Below are 15,347 nucleotides of genomic sequence, written 5' to 3'. Positions count from 1 at the left end.
GTTACACCACCTTACAGTGCCAAGAACAGTTTATGTGTGGCATTTTCTCACATGGCTCATGAAAAGAAGGTGTTATCGCCTTTGTACCTGCCCAAATAATAGATAAAAATTATACATCTAGCTTTTTAATTAGAAATTGATTATTAATACCACTGAGTAATATTCAGTATATTTTTTTAGCCTCTGAAATTACTTTTTGCCTCACATACAGTTTAATAGTTCTTAAATGATTTTTAGAATAATGATATTTTAAATTCACCTAATTTATAGCTTATAGTTATCAGACAGTTTTCTCTAAGTAAGGGAAAATGCTGCATAGGGAAATTTTAAAAATCCGGTGGCCTTATTACAATGCCCTAACAAACCAAGCTAATTAGCCTATTATTTAAAACTATGGAGGAGAAATACATACATGAACATCCGTTCTGTCAGCAATCCACTTTGCGAGCTGTTCAGCTGCAAATCCGATTCTTTGAAGGTCAAAAGTATCAGCTCTCTTGGGTCTGCCCTTTGGAGGGAAATGCATGAATGTAGGAGCAGAGTTCATGTTGAGCTATAAGACAGAAAATAAAATTAAATAGAACATCTTTATATAGCGTTCATCTAACAGCTCATGTTTTTTCCTCCTTGAGTTTTGGAAAGATAGCATTTATTTGAAAACCCAGTGGCTTTCCAGAACTTAATCACTATTTTATTCACCTTAATGCACTCCTGAGTAAAAAAAACTTATAAATTAGGCTGTGTGCTGAACCTCCACATTCAACAGGCATCATTCATATTCTATCAGCTATTTCATTCTTTTCCTACCTTAAATTCTATAATTAGAGTAAAATATGAAGTAATTCAAAGTGTAAAATAGAAATATTGCAATTTGGCAGTGCATGGACTATTTGACTTGAGAAAAAGTACTGGCATTTGATGAACAATATAAATATACTAGAGGCCTGGTGCATGGTCTGGCCTACGGGGATTGGACCGAAACCAGCTCTCCAACATTTCCTGAGGGATCCTGGATTGCGAGAGGGCAGTTCTCAGGTGATGCACCCTGGAATCGGGCTTCCTCCTCTCTGGTTCCAGGCGCTTCACCTGAGAACCAGAGCTGCCAAGTCACCGCAGCAGCTCCTGCCCCCTGGTGGTCACTGCCCATTATAGCTACTGGTCGGATGGTCACTTAGGCTTTATATATATAGATTATGGAATTAATTTCAAACAAATTATAAGTAGATTGACTCTATTAAACTTAAAAAATGCTGATGATTGTCACAGAAACCAACATTTTTGCTCTAAACAATCTGAATTTACCAGACTGAAGCAGAAATCCACAATGATAGTCTTTTTCTGTTTAACTTCTCTATTAATTCAACTGTCTTAAAAATGGTTATATCTCATTATTTTCTAAAGGCAATTTCTATTTGAAAAGTGTACTGAGTAAGATACTAGTACAGTATAAATGGTGCTTATTAACAATAGAATATCTAAAAACAAATATTAGATGAATTTGCATTGAGGAACAAACTGCAAAAATATATACAGATTAAATTCTTGCTGCCCAGGAATTATGAAAAATGTCACAAATTAAAAGCCAAGGGATTTGGGGCCATGACTTGAACTGTAGATCTGCATTGCCCATAGATCACAGTTCACACTGAGGTAAAGAGTCAGCAGTGGGATGCATGCTGTGGACATTTAATGTCTGTTAAGTGGAACAAAACACAGTCACAGGTTCCTTTCTTCCCCGTTTTCTCCCACTCCTGACTGTGTTCACGTGTGTTTCCCTGACAAAGAGATGCACAAGAGATAGCTACAGCCAACATGGAAATACACGTGGAAATATATGATTTCAAGGAAGAAATTCCTGGCAGTGGAACAATCACAAAACCCAAGCTAAGGCTTAACATCCTAGAATTTCAGAGTTAAAAAAAAATCATATAATTCAAAGTTTTCATCTTAATTAAAATGTACAAATTCCCCAAGGCTACAATAAAACAGGTTACAACACAGGCCTGATTTCTAGTGCAGAGCTCCTCCTAACACACCATATTCATACTCCATGGCCTGTTGTCAGGCACTTAGCCCAGCCATTGCACGGGAATCACATATAATTGAAGTTACTTGCCCAGCAAGTCCCCGTCGTGCCAAAAATTGCCAAATTTCTGCACTTGTTATTAATATTGTATTCCAACACCACAATACTGCTGACAGTGCTTTAAAGCATCAGTTTAGAGAAAGTACTTCAACAAAATGTGACTCAATAATCGATGAGAAAAAGAAACATAAGCATTAAAAATCTTTTAGTGGTTCTCATGTCAAACAAAATATATAATTCTGTTTTTGTGTGGATTATAATTACCCATAAAAATCATTAACTGCTATAACTTTTATGCATTTCTGCATTTAAACATGAAAACTCATTGCTAAGCCAGGGGCTAGGTTTTGGAAAAGACAAAGCGGTTCTATATTCGTAATTCTGCTGAATCAAAATTAGCCTCAGGAAATTTTGCAATTTAAAACAATCTTGACTTCAGCTCTCATATCTATGCCAAACTTAAAGTGTAAAGCATATAATATAAAAGATTTCAATGATTATCTCTAACCACACAGCCATCTGGTTATATACTGGCAGCCTATAGTCAGTACCAGCACAAAAATAGGCTGACTTGGTCTCACAGTTTTGTTTAATCTGAATTAGCTGCCAATATTTTAAAGATAGAGAGATTGTATTTGGATCTCTTCTTGAAAACCACATCTAGATGTGGCTTGCATTTCTTCAGTCCTGGAGCTGGGCTGTGTCTCCTCCGTTTGCTGCAGTCCCCACCCACAACACACTCTTTCCTCAACACTGAGCCCAAGAATCAGCTGCTTGGCCTGTAGCTGATTTTATTTCTTACAGTAATTAAGACAACAGTGAAATATCTGGCTCCATTAAAGATCTATTTTTTTTAAAAGACCAAGAAAGGCTTTGTTGAAATAAATACAGGAGAGAGCATATTTACTCGTGCAAGTGAAGAACTAATGTGTTAAATATGCTAAGTATGTACATAAACAAAGATACCATAACAAAATGACACTAACCCAACCTACTCTCTTTGCTTAGTTTACAGCCTGTCCAGGACAGACATTTGGGCTTAAAGCTTTTGCTCTAGCAGTTAGATTAGGCCTGGATGACTATTGCCTATATATGGTAGAGAGGAGTCATGTATATAATGAAGAGCACTTCCATCTGACGACCTCTAAGAACAATTATGAGATTCTATAGAGACCTATAAATTACAGGAAAGAATATTTGGCTCTTATAGGATTGTAATTTTCCTTTATAAGGAAATTCATTGCTCAATATTTGATTGGATATATGAACAAAAGTAAATATCTGCAAAATAAGCTTACGGAGAAAGAAATAAGTAAAGAATACTAAAGAAAGATCAAGGCAAAAGAGGAAATTTATCTTATTCAACTAGAAACTGGCAAAGATGAATAATTAATTAATCAACCTCGGAGCAAATGAGCAAAAAAACTCACTAATGACCCTTTACAGTTAGTGAACTAGACTCCTTACAAAACTAAATGCTGTCCCATGACCTGGCAAAGCATTACGCCGGCGTGTCATATGTAAATATATGACAATAAATATTGAGGAAAATAAATATGAGGAAAATAAAATAGTCCAAGATACCCAAACTAATCAATGCCTGGCACTGCAAGAAGTTTTATATTTGAAAGGCACCGATCAAGCAGTGATAAACATAAAGCATTAATAACTGCAGGGTAAGAGGAACTCTGGGAACGAGTTCAGCACTTAAATTCTAGCTCCATATGACACTAGCTTTATAACCTCCAACAAGTGACTGCACCTTGCCATACCTTAAGTTCCTGATCTGTGAAATACAGATAACAATACCTTTCTCAGTGGGTCATTGGGAAGCTAAATGAAAGAATATATGTGAAGCACTAAAAAGAGTCCTTGGAACATAAGTACTCGATGTTAGCAATGACAATGACACAAATTGATGACAACTAGCATACTTATACCACAATTCTGTGCCTTGCTCTATGGAGAAGACTGGATGACAACCTATTTGTCTGCGCAGGTTGCTGTAACACACAGAGATGGGGTGGCCTAAATAACAGAAGCATATTTCCCCACAGTTCTGAAGGCTGAAAGTCTAAGATCGAGGCTCCAGGAAGGTCTGTTGCTAGTCAGACCTGTCTTCCTGGTTGGAAGATGGTCACCTTCTTTATGTCCTCACATGGCTTTATCTCTGTGCACACACTCCTCATGTCTTCCTCACAACCAGGTCCAGGAAGTGGTGTCCTCCTTAGACACCAGTTTAAGGAGGTAATTAGGGTTAAATGAGGACCTACTGGATTGGGGTCCCATCTTTATGACCTCATTTTATGTTTAATTTCCTCTGTAAGGTCCCTGTCTCCAAAAGATGGTCACATTGGGGTGAGGGCTTCAGCATATGAATTTGGGAGGGACACTACTCGGTCTGCTTTTCAAAAAATATTTAATATTTTGTATATAAAACTATCTGCCATATGGAAAGAAGTAAAGATTAAAACATTGAATTTTAGATAAAATTTCATACTTTTATGCACAATATTACCTTAAACTACATACAATTAAATATCAAAATAAGGTTAATGCATGTAAACTGCCATTGTATGCTGACAAAACACATTTCCTCCACAATCCAAAAGTTAAAATGCTTTTACCATACTTGCTAATGGCAAACACTACTCAAAGATAAAAATAACATTAGCTGTATTTTAATCCCAACAAACAATTCATTATAACCGCTACTGTATTTATTAACTTACTTAATAAATGGTATGTTTATCGGGCAAACAAAACGTATCAACCATAACCGACTCTATTAAAGATGTTAGCAAACGAAAATAAAACTTTTACCTGTTGAAAAACATCCGTCCCCTCATCATAGTCCACCATACTGAAGAAGAGTTTGTTACAGAAAGCAGATGAATAGCGCCAGGAATTAGCCAGGATTTGATACTCTTCATTAGCTTGCCTGATAAGAACAGCGGAGCAGAGCAGAAACATTAGTATTCAAGCAGTAACAAAGCTGTTAATAAAACAGGCAATTCTAGGGAAAGAGGTGGCCAGTTTTTGTATGAGAAGCAAGCTAAGACTGTATTTTATATTTTTAATTGGTCGTAGAAAATAAAAAGGTGAAATATTCCATGATGTGAAAATTACATAAAATTCAAATTTTATTGTTCATTAATAAAGGTTTACTGCTATAGAGCCACATGAGTAATGGACATATTTTCTTCTGGCTGCTGGAGTATAATAATTGTAACCAAAACCGCATGGCCAAAGCTCATCCTGGCACTTTCAAAAACAAGGTTAACATCTCTTACTCTAGACGTCTAGAGGGTAAAATCATTTTGTGGCATCTCCTATATATATTTAAATTTTCTGATAACTTTTAGTAAAAGGCATAAAGCTATTTTTAAGAATATAAGAATATTTTCAATTCACTTTAACAGAAAAACAATAAACATGAGAACACTTTAAAACTGTAAACAGTTATACTACACCTTTTTATATCCCATTTATCTAAAAATGCATTTACATTCAAACCTAAAAGTAAATAAAAAAAAAGGCACAAAGAAGCCAATGACACAAACAAGCCTCCTCTAAGAGCGTATTTACTTCTATTTTCAATTAATTTCTATTGGACATTTTGTTGATTTTCCAGGTAATAAAGCTCTATATTTAGGTGTAGGGATGGAAACTGAAATGGTGTTGGAAGGATGTAAGCATAGTCATTGAATAAAAAGTAAGTGATTGCTAAAATGTTAATAAAAAGAGTTCTTCTTCCATACAGTAGTAGCTGATTTCTCAGAGGAGTTTTGGGGAGTCCCTCTCCTAAAAATGGAAGTAAAGAAATAAAAAAGTATACTTTCACAATAACAATAAGCCTTCAAATAACAGTCAGCAGCAGATAAGAGATTTCAAAAATATCTGGAAACAAGTTAATGTACTAGTAAAAGTTCTGATGGAGAAAGCCACACTCTCCAAGGACACTGAGGTGCATGACCAAGCTAGGAAAATACAGGATCAGAAGCAGCAGAGACAGGGTCTGAGATGTTATCTCGATAATTAACAAGCTAGCCTGTAGACTATTTCATGGATGCTGGTAGAACACATGAGACTCCTGGGTCAGAGACAAAGGACATTATTACTTCATGTTATTTGCATCAATTCCCTGTGCCCCCACGCCTCACAGAGTGACACAAAAGGATATTTGTGGATGCCTGCACACACCAAAGACAGTGTTACCTGAGAGGAATGCTGAGTTTGAGGGACTTACTGTTTTTATAGCGAGTGATAACAGGGGAGACATGAGCTCACTCCTTAAGGCTTGTCCCTGCACACACAACACGAATTATTGGTCTATGCAGTGAGAACATGCAAGGATGCTGGGGCCCACTGCAGACTGCTTCTCCCAAATGTAGCCACACACACAAAGAACAATATAATGTAAAGAGGGAACAAAGAAAATAAGAGAGTACTTACAAATTTTAAATATGACTGTTCAACCTAAATACGAACATCAGAAGATGGAGATCAGTAAAATTCACAGAACAAAAAGTGACACAGGTGGACTCTATTGAGGGTAGGGAGAGGAAGGGACCTAGAGATTTAATCCAATAAAGACAATTTTCAAGCAGAAAGAGGCCGAGAGTGAAAAGAGAGACAAATTAAAGGGAATATTTCTGGAGACATAACACAATTCAAGGAGACTAAGTCTTCAAATTAAAATTATTTCCCAGGTTCTGAGTAAGAGGAATAAGAAAAGACCAACACCTATATATATTATGACATTTCAGAACATTATGGATAAAAAAGAAGATTCTAAACGTTTTCAAAATAAAACATATGTAACAAAAGCTACCAAGGAGAATGGGATTGGACTGGTTATTAGCAACACTAGATAACAGGACAATTCCTTCAAAGTTCTGAGGGCATGTTTTTTTTCAATCTTAAATTCTATATAAAAATAATTAAGTTTGAAATAAATATGTTGTAAGGAATCTAAGAAATGTGAGATCACCTTAGCATATAATTGATGAAAAAGGTAACATGAATAAAAAGAAAAGAAGAAAGCCTGAGACTATGTCAGAAGCTCTAAAAGGTAGGGAATAGAGCAGCTAGAAGTATGGTCAGGTAGGAAGAGTGGAAGATATATAAGAAGGCTCTGAAGTACAAATTAGAACAGGCCTTTACTTGGCCTTCAAGATGAAGAGAATAGATTCTAAGCAATCATTAGAATCAGAAAGAGCTGGAAGATACTAAGACTATAGTAAGACATTTGGCCCCACAACAAGAAAAACAACAGTGGAATGAACATAAAAGGTAAGATCTAAATGTAAAGCAGAGGAGAAACCAAGATGGCGGCATAGGTTAACGCCGGAGATTGCTGCTCTCGAACAACCACTTCAGAAATATAACTAAAGGACAGAACAGACAGCATCCAGAACCACAGGAAGGCTGGCTGAGTGGAAATTCTACAACTAGGAGGAAAGAGAATAACATACCCAGACTCAGAGGAGGCACAGTGCTGAAGTGAAATACTCAGGTGCGGACTCGAAGGCAGCTTTCTCTCCGAGTTTTGCAGCCATTGCTGGGACTCTGAGAGGCAGAGCCCCTGGGGAAGGAACTGAGAGCAGCCATAACTGCTCGCTCCACCCGCCCTGTAGATCCCCGGGGACCCACCCCGCCCAAGCCATGCACAGAACCATTTGCCGGATAGCCTCAGGCAAACGCTAGATTAGCACCACCCTAGAGATCCAGCACAGAAGCTCTCCCACTGCAGACACAGCTGACTCTCATAGCCAGTTAGCCCGGAGGTCAAATCACCCCCAGTATTGCCGACATCAATCAAGGCTTAAAGGCAACAAGACTGCGCACAAAGACCACTTGGGGGTGTACCAAGAAAGCATAAAAAATGTGGAGACAAAGAAACAGGACAAAACTGTCAATGGAGGATATTGAGTTCAGAACCACACTTTTAAGGTCTCTTAAGAACTGTCTAGAAGCCGCCGATAAATGTAGTGAGATCCTCAAGAAATCTAATGAGACCCTCGATGTTGTGATAAAGAACCAACTAGAAATTAAGCATACACTGACTGAAATAAAGAATATTATACAGACACCCAACAGCAGACCAGAGGAGCGCAAGAATCAAGTCAAAGATTCAAAATGCAAAGAAGCAAAAAACACCCAACCGGAAAAGCAAAATGAAAAAGGAATCTGAAAATACGAAGATAGTGTAAGGAGCCTCTGGGACAGCTTCAAGCGCACCAACATCAGAATTATAGGGGTGCCAGAAGATGAGAGAGAGCAAGATATTGAAAACCTATTTGAAGAAATAATGACAGAAAACTTCCCCCACCTGGTGAAAGAAATAGACCTACAGGTCCAGGAAGCGCAGAGAACCCCAAACAAAAGGAATCCAAAGAGGACCACACCAAGACACATCATAATTAAAATGCCAAGAGCAAAAGACAAAGAGAGAATCTTAAAAGCAGCAAGAGAAAGAAACCCAGTTACCTACAAGGGAATACCCATACAACTGTCAGCTGATTTCTCAACAGAAACTTTGCAGGCCAGAAGGGAATGGCAAGAAATATTCAAAGTGATGAATACCAAGAACCTACAACCAAGATTACTTTATCCAGCAAAGCTATCATTCAGAACGGAAGGTCAGATAAAGAGCTTCACAGATAAGGAAAAGCTAAAGGAGTTCATCACCACCAAACCAGCATTATATGAAATGCTGAAAGGTATCCTTTAAGAAGAGGAAGAAGAAAAAGGTAAAGATAAAAATTATGAACAACAAATATGCATCTATCAACAAGTGAATCTAAGAATCAAGTGAATAAATCTGGTGATCATAATAGAATCAGGGACATAGAAAGGGAATGCACTGACTATTCTTGGGGGGGAAAGAGGTGTGGGAGATGCGAAAAGAGACTGGACAATAATCATGCACCTATGGATGAGGACAGTGGGTGGGGAGTGAGGGCGGAGGGTGGGGTGAGAGCTGGGAGGATGGGGGGAAAAAAAGAGGAACAAATGTAATAATCTGAACAATAAAGATTCAATTAAAAAATAAAAAATAAATAAATGTAAAGCAAATTAAAATGTATCATAATTTTGATTAACTGATGAAAAAAGGTTAATTATTTCGAACAATTTCTTTTCAGTGGAACAGGGGACATAAACAATGGTGCTGTAGAAAAGGAATCCTAATCATAACCTACTACTTTGCAGACAATGCTATTTTTGTACAAATAATATAAATGCTGCCTATTACCTTTTAACTTTCTAAATAAACCTATACACAGAGTACAGACATAATTACAGTTACAGTACAGAAAGTAAATGCTATCAACTATGACAACATGTAAATACAGTGATCACAACTTGGAAGATAAAAGGGAAGAAGGGGAGGTGATGGGAAAGGGTTCACCTGCTAATCTTCATGTTATGAAGGAATCAAGAGATATCACTTATAGTTAATGGACAAGAAAGGAAGAATATAATAGTAAAAAAAATAAAAAGCTACAAAAATGACAAGGGGTGAAATAAGTTAAATCCTCACCCATCACAGCAAGAAATGTAAAGATCAAGTCTTTGCAGGAAATTAATATGAGTATTATGAAATACTGTTATAAGAATAACTTTTAGAGATATGAAATAAATCACCAGAAGGAAATACAGAGGGATACTAGTGATTGCCTGTGGCCAAGACTGCAGATGAGCACAAGGGCTAGGGAATGTAGTTCACTGTAGGCCCTTTTTCCATTAAAAGGAGCACATAGTAATTCTGTGATTAAAAGATATATTTAAAATGGCTACATATGAACAGGGCTATAATCTGAGGTCATTTACCTTAAGGGCATCATTTTATTAGAGCATAGTCTAAAAATTGACCATTGTAATGATTAGCTTAGGACTGCATTGTAATCAGTAGGCAGAAAATTATATAGTATATTTTTAGAATATGTACAATGAAAATAGTTACAAACTTTTAAAGTTTTGGTTGTTAAATAAGATTTAATTGTAATTCACTGAAAAAGCATTTATTGAGCAGAAAGTGAGCTAATCTTCAAGGTCTGCTCTCAAAGAGTTGTTTTTTTTTTTTTTTTTTTTTAGCGGGAAGACATAATAAACAACCAAAATAAAATACATACAAATAATTAAAAGCTAAAATATCCACTGAGGAGAAAATGCAGTGAATGACATTACAGGAAATAAGGAGGACCTACTTACATGGTATGGTCATAAAAGTTTGCTCACATGAAGTGACAGTAAAGCTCAAATCCCACGGACTGAAAGCTAGAGAATGGACAGTTCAGAGAGCAGGAACTAAGCCCAGAAGCCTGCAGAGGGAAAGCACTTCAGATGCTGGCAACTGATGCTGGGTATGAATGAGAACACCTCCGTCTACTGGAGGAATGCACAGCCTACAGTCTCTCTCACTCCACATAAAACAGGGCCTCCCTCCTCTTCCAACACTAAAATAAAAATGAGCTAAAAGCAACAGGTGCCCTAAAATCTGATCTGATTTTTGTGTCACGTGGAATACATACAATATTACTGGTAAGTACTCATCACTGATTTTCAAAGAAAAAATGTATAATAACCATACAGTGACTTGACCCTGACAATGGAGTAGGTCTGAGCCTCTTTGCACACTAATAAACCTTTAAGAGACCAATGCTACCTTAAAAAAAGCATTAGAAGAATGGAATTATAATAAAAATCCATATAATTTTACACCAAACTATTTTTTTTTTAAATTTAACTTACGGAAATAGCAAATCAGCAAAAAAATGGCATTTTTATGATATTCTAAGAAACGAAAATGCTTTGTTCTGAAAAAAATACGCAGGGAGAATCAAATTTTAGTATTCAACATCTGTGTATAGTATCTAATGGAATTACATAAAACAGAGATAATGTTCAATTTCTTTTCCTCATAAGGTCTGAACCTAACACAGACCTACTAGACTCTACTAAGCATACATTCATTCACTCGTTAATTCAGTCCACAGATACACAGGAGTGCCAACAACCTGTCAGCTGATGCAGGAGTGAATAGTGTATACAAGGTCCCTGATCTCCGGGAGAAAATATGCCAGTGAGAAAAGGAAACACAAAATTTCAGATAGTCCCAAGTACTCTGAGGAAAATAATAAAATGTGATAAGGAATATTGATGAGTCAAAGAGAATGACTTCATTTTGCCTTCAAACTCTATCATCTACTTTTTCAGCTTGACTTCTCAATGATCAATCTATCATCTGTTCCCAAATCCTGAAAGTGTCCCGACGCCTGCATCATAAAGACAACAGGCAGAGTAGAAGACAAGATCCTCCATCCCCGGGGCACAGCTCACGTCTACTATCTATGTCTCTATGAACATACCATACTCAAAGGGCCTCTCTGCTGTATGATGTCCTATGCTCATTCTTTAAGAATTAAATCCTTTGTTTGGAATGCCCTCACTTCTTTCAAAAGCTGCCTCTCCCTCAGAAGTCATTCCCATCTCTACCCCTACCATATTTGTTCAGGTAACTATCTGAAATGAAAATTCTCTGTTACTGTGCAGTGCTACTTATTTTAAGTATATATCTGTATCATATTATGCATATTATGTTTACATATTGACTGTTCAATGGCTGGGACCCAGTAAAGAACAGGCATTTAATAAAGGTTTGAGGATGGTGATGGTGAATAATATCCTTTCCTAAATAGTCAATGTATCATTTCTACCCTAAAGCTAATGAATCATTAGAGACTCTGAACTCTGGAGAGTCTGACTAAAGTCCACTTAGTCGGATTTAAGTCCCACAATAATGTCTCTTGTAAGACTAATTTGCTTTACTTTATTGGTGGTCTTAGGGAGAAAAAAATAAACACTTTAAATCTATGTACCATCAAAAATAAATGCTCTTTGTCAAGACCAGTGGTCATGACTTAAAAGGTTGTAATGACTATCAATCATGTTCTTCATGTCAATGTCATATGCAAATACAGAATCTAGATCTTAATTATCAGTGCTATTTATTCAGCATTTTAATATATGCTGCAATAATAAAGAAGTATATCTCAGGTCCCCACCTGTAAGAAGCTTGTTATAGAAAGGAATAGACACACACTAATACATACATATGATACAGATATTTTAAAAGGTTGCAAATCAGAGGTGCTATGTGAAATATAGAGGAGGACTTGGGCAGTTGGACAAGGTGAATATAAAATGTAAAACTACTCAAAAGAATGGAGGGACTAAAATTATAAGAAAGAACAGAAAGAATATTATAAGGTAACAGAATTAGTGTAAACAAAGACTGCCACGTCTGAAATATGTATTAGTGTTCACTGTTAGAAAATAAAAGACTGGAAGCTCTCTTCTGGTGGAGAGATAAATAGGACCTTGCCTTCATTCTGTAAACAGTGAACAATGAGGAGTGCTTTGAATGAAGGGGATTATGCAAAATGCTAATGAGGAAAGCTGTATCTGGCAACAGTGTGTATAATGTATTGGAGGAAGAGAAAATAAATGTTTGGAAACCACTCAGAATCCTATACAATAAAAGGCTAATATGCAAATTGTCCCCTTGACCTCGAGTTCAACCGGGAGTTCAACCAGGAGATAGGGCCGACCAACCAACCCCCCGGGCTCCTCCCCCTGGCCAGCCAGGTGGGCCAGACCCCACTGAGCCTCTAGTGTTATTATAAGGGTCTAATTGGGAAAACATATGAAGCTATTTAGATAGACTACAAATGAAGATATGACCTATTTCTTACATATTCTCCTTTAGAAACTAGAGCACCAAAGTAACCAGCAAAATTTTCTACACAAGTTTCTCTACTTAGGAATATATCTACCTTGAATAGAGAATTTAGGGGAGCCAAGCAAATTACATTTTTCAACACAAATAAAATACTTATAGAAAACTGAATACTGACAAGGAAAATGGGGGCTTGCTTCTGTTGGGTGTAATTCACTAGCAATATGGTCACTGAACAGATTTGTTTGTCATTAAAAACAATTCATTGAACCTGAGAAATACGAATTCCATGTTGATGAAATCTATTCAGAGTATAAAAGACTAATTAGAAAGAATGTGCCCCAATAACATAAACTCTGTTTTCTAAACTTAACTCCATTACACTTATCCCCTCAGTCCAACTTCTTACTGACTAGTAGGGGACAGAAGAATCCTAACTAACGACAAATAAGAAATTCAGTGGATTCTTGCACATGTTGGTGTCAGCTTGGACGTTATAACGAGCAAAGGAAGGCATCACTAGGCTTATTAGCACACTTCAAACTTCACTGCCATCTAAATTGAAATCTGAAAACCACAAATGCTCCCAATGTTTCAGTCAAGTAAGTATATTTCCAACATTGTTAATTAAAACAAATATTTTCTGTTTTGGGAATTCACAGGATTATTAGGCCTAATTTTATTACTTCAGTAAATTGTTCTAACATGTTCGCATGCAACCTGAAGAGGGCAGTCAAGTTGCACTGAAACATTAGGGAAGGTTTAAGCAATGACTGCAGGGCACAGTTCTGATCAATTTGTTCTAGAAAATCTTCTCCATTTTTATTATGGGAAAAAGGAATAAAAAATCATTTAATCCAAATGCTATAACTTTTTATATTATAATCATTTTAAAGGTTATGTAAAACTAAAAAGAATTAACTCATCTGTAGCTGCATATATTTAATATATTCCCCATGACATCAATTTTTATCTTTAATGCCCTATAAGATAACAGATTTATATAAAAAATCCCAAAGTATCCTTTTTATACTCATATTTTATAATGAAGTATATATGTATATAAATACGTATTGCATGGTAATTCCAAAGTATGTCTTCATGAAACCCCACATTAATCAATTTCTATAGGCAGTGATAGATATAAAGAGAGATCTAGTGTGAGCAGAACAACCTATTAATTATGGTCCTGAAGAAAAAAACAAACTAACTGCTGCAAACAGCACCATACAGGAAGATTTTAACAGAGTGATTTCTCTCTGGTTGTGCTACACATGCCCAGGACCCTACTGAATACAATGGAATATATTACTAGTAAATAGACCCAATGCCTCTGAAGAGCTGAGAAATCAACAGTTCCCTATCATCCTGCAATAGACTGCTTAATTCACTATTTGGTAAGATAAATTCAAGAGGTTGGTTGTGCTCATTACGCTCTGTATTTCCTATGCATCTATATTTTCCTCCGACCTAAGTACTTACCTTTCCTTAGGAAACAACTCTAACATGTTCAAAGTGATGAACAGAAAGGACCTACAACCAAGATTACTCTACCCTGCAAATTTAGAATAAAAAGACAGATAAAGACCTTCCCAGACAAGAAAAAGCTAAAAGAGTTCATCACAACCAAACCAGTATGATATGAAATGTTAAATGGTCTTATTTAAGAAGAAGAAAAGAAGATCAAACTATAAACAATAACATGGCAATGTATACATATCTACAAACAATGAACAAGCAGAATAGAAACAGAGTCATAGACACAGATCACCACTACTGCTACCTGACTCCACTACTGTAATTAACAGTGCAAGGCACCCACCTGGAACTGAGTACCATTTCAAGCAGAAGATGCAGTGCTAACTGGACTTGGGACTCTTACCCGAACTTGGCCTGTTTACTTTGTGGAGGAGACCATATTACTCAGGGATTGTCCCCATCCATTTCTAGCAAACTGACTATATTACCCTATGACTCCTCTCAGGGCTACTACTGGCATCTACCACTGTCAACACCATTCCCAACTAAGATGTCACTGTTGCAGATAAACTATAAAGTAGGCTTAGAGTATCTTGTTAAGCCAGAAAGCAAAGACCAATAGAGAAGCATCATGCAGGTCAAATTTAGGGTAAATTGAACAATGAAGAAGAATAACCATAGTAATGAATTAGTGAATAAAATAAGAACCTTAGAGATACTATGCCTATAAAGGTGAGCTTTACCTACACCTCTTTCCTTTTTTGAGCAGCTCAAGGAATTAATATAGAAGGACTAACAGAATTTAAAAAACAAATCACTTCACAATCACCAGTAGCAAATTTAGGCAAAGATTATCAACGGATGCTACAATCACTGGGTGAAACGGTACTAAGAAACAGGATAATTACAAGATCTCAAAGTATCCCCCGCCCCAATTACTTATTACACGGGAAAAAGGACATGTTTAAACAACACAAAATGTGGAGATCGTCACCCTAATGAGGCGATAGATTTCATCACTGGTGTTTGAAGAACCTA

General features: G+C 36.6%; 1 protein-coding gene across 2 annotated transcripts in view; it reads right to left on the bottom strand.

Annotated features, from left to right (window-relative positions):
- TUSC3 (tumor suppressor candidate 3) overlaps positions 1 to 15,347 on the bottom strand; it is a 110,230-nt gene that overhangs the window by 52,706 nt on the left and 42,177 nt on the right. For both annotated transcript variants that reach the window (XM_059685554.1, XM_059685553.1), the window contains exons 3-4: positions 4,910 to 5,027; positions 413 to 553 (exon numbers count right to left, since the gene is read on the bottom strand). In XM_059685554.1, coding sequence (XP_059541537.1) covers positions 413 to 553; positions 4,910 to 5,027 — 259 coding nt within the window. The remainder of the gene's footprint in view (positions 1 to 412; positions 554 to 4,909; positions 5,028 to 15,347) is intronic.

The sequence above is a fragment of the Myotis daubentonii genome, chromosome 2 (assembly GCF_963259705.1).
Source record: "Myotis daubentonii chromosome 2, mMyoDau2.1, whole genome shotgun sequence".
In the NCBI taxonomy this organism is placed as follows: Eukaryota; Metazoa; Chordata; class Mammalia; order Chiroptera; family Vespertilionidae; genus Myotis; species Myotis daubentonii.
Note: the sequence above shows the minus strand (reverse complement) of the source record. Positions and strands in the feature narration are given on the sequence as shown.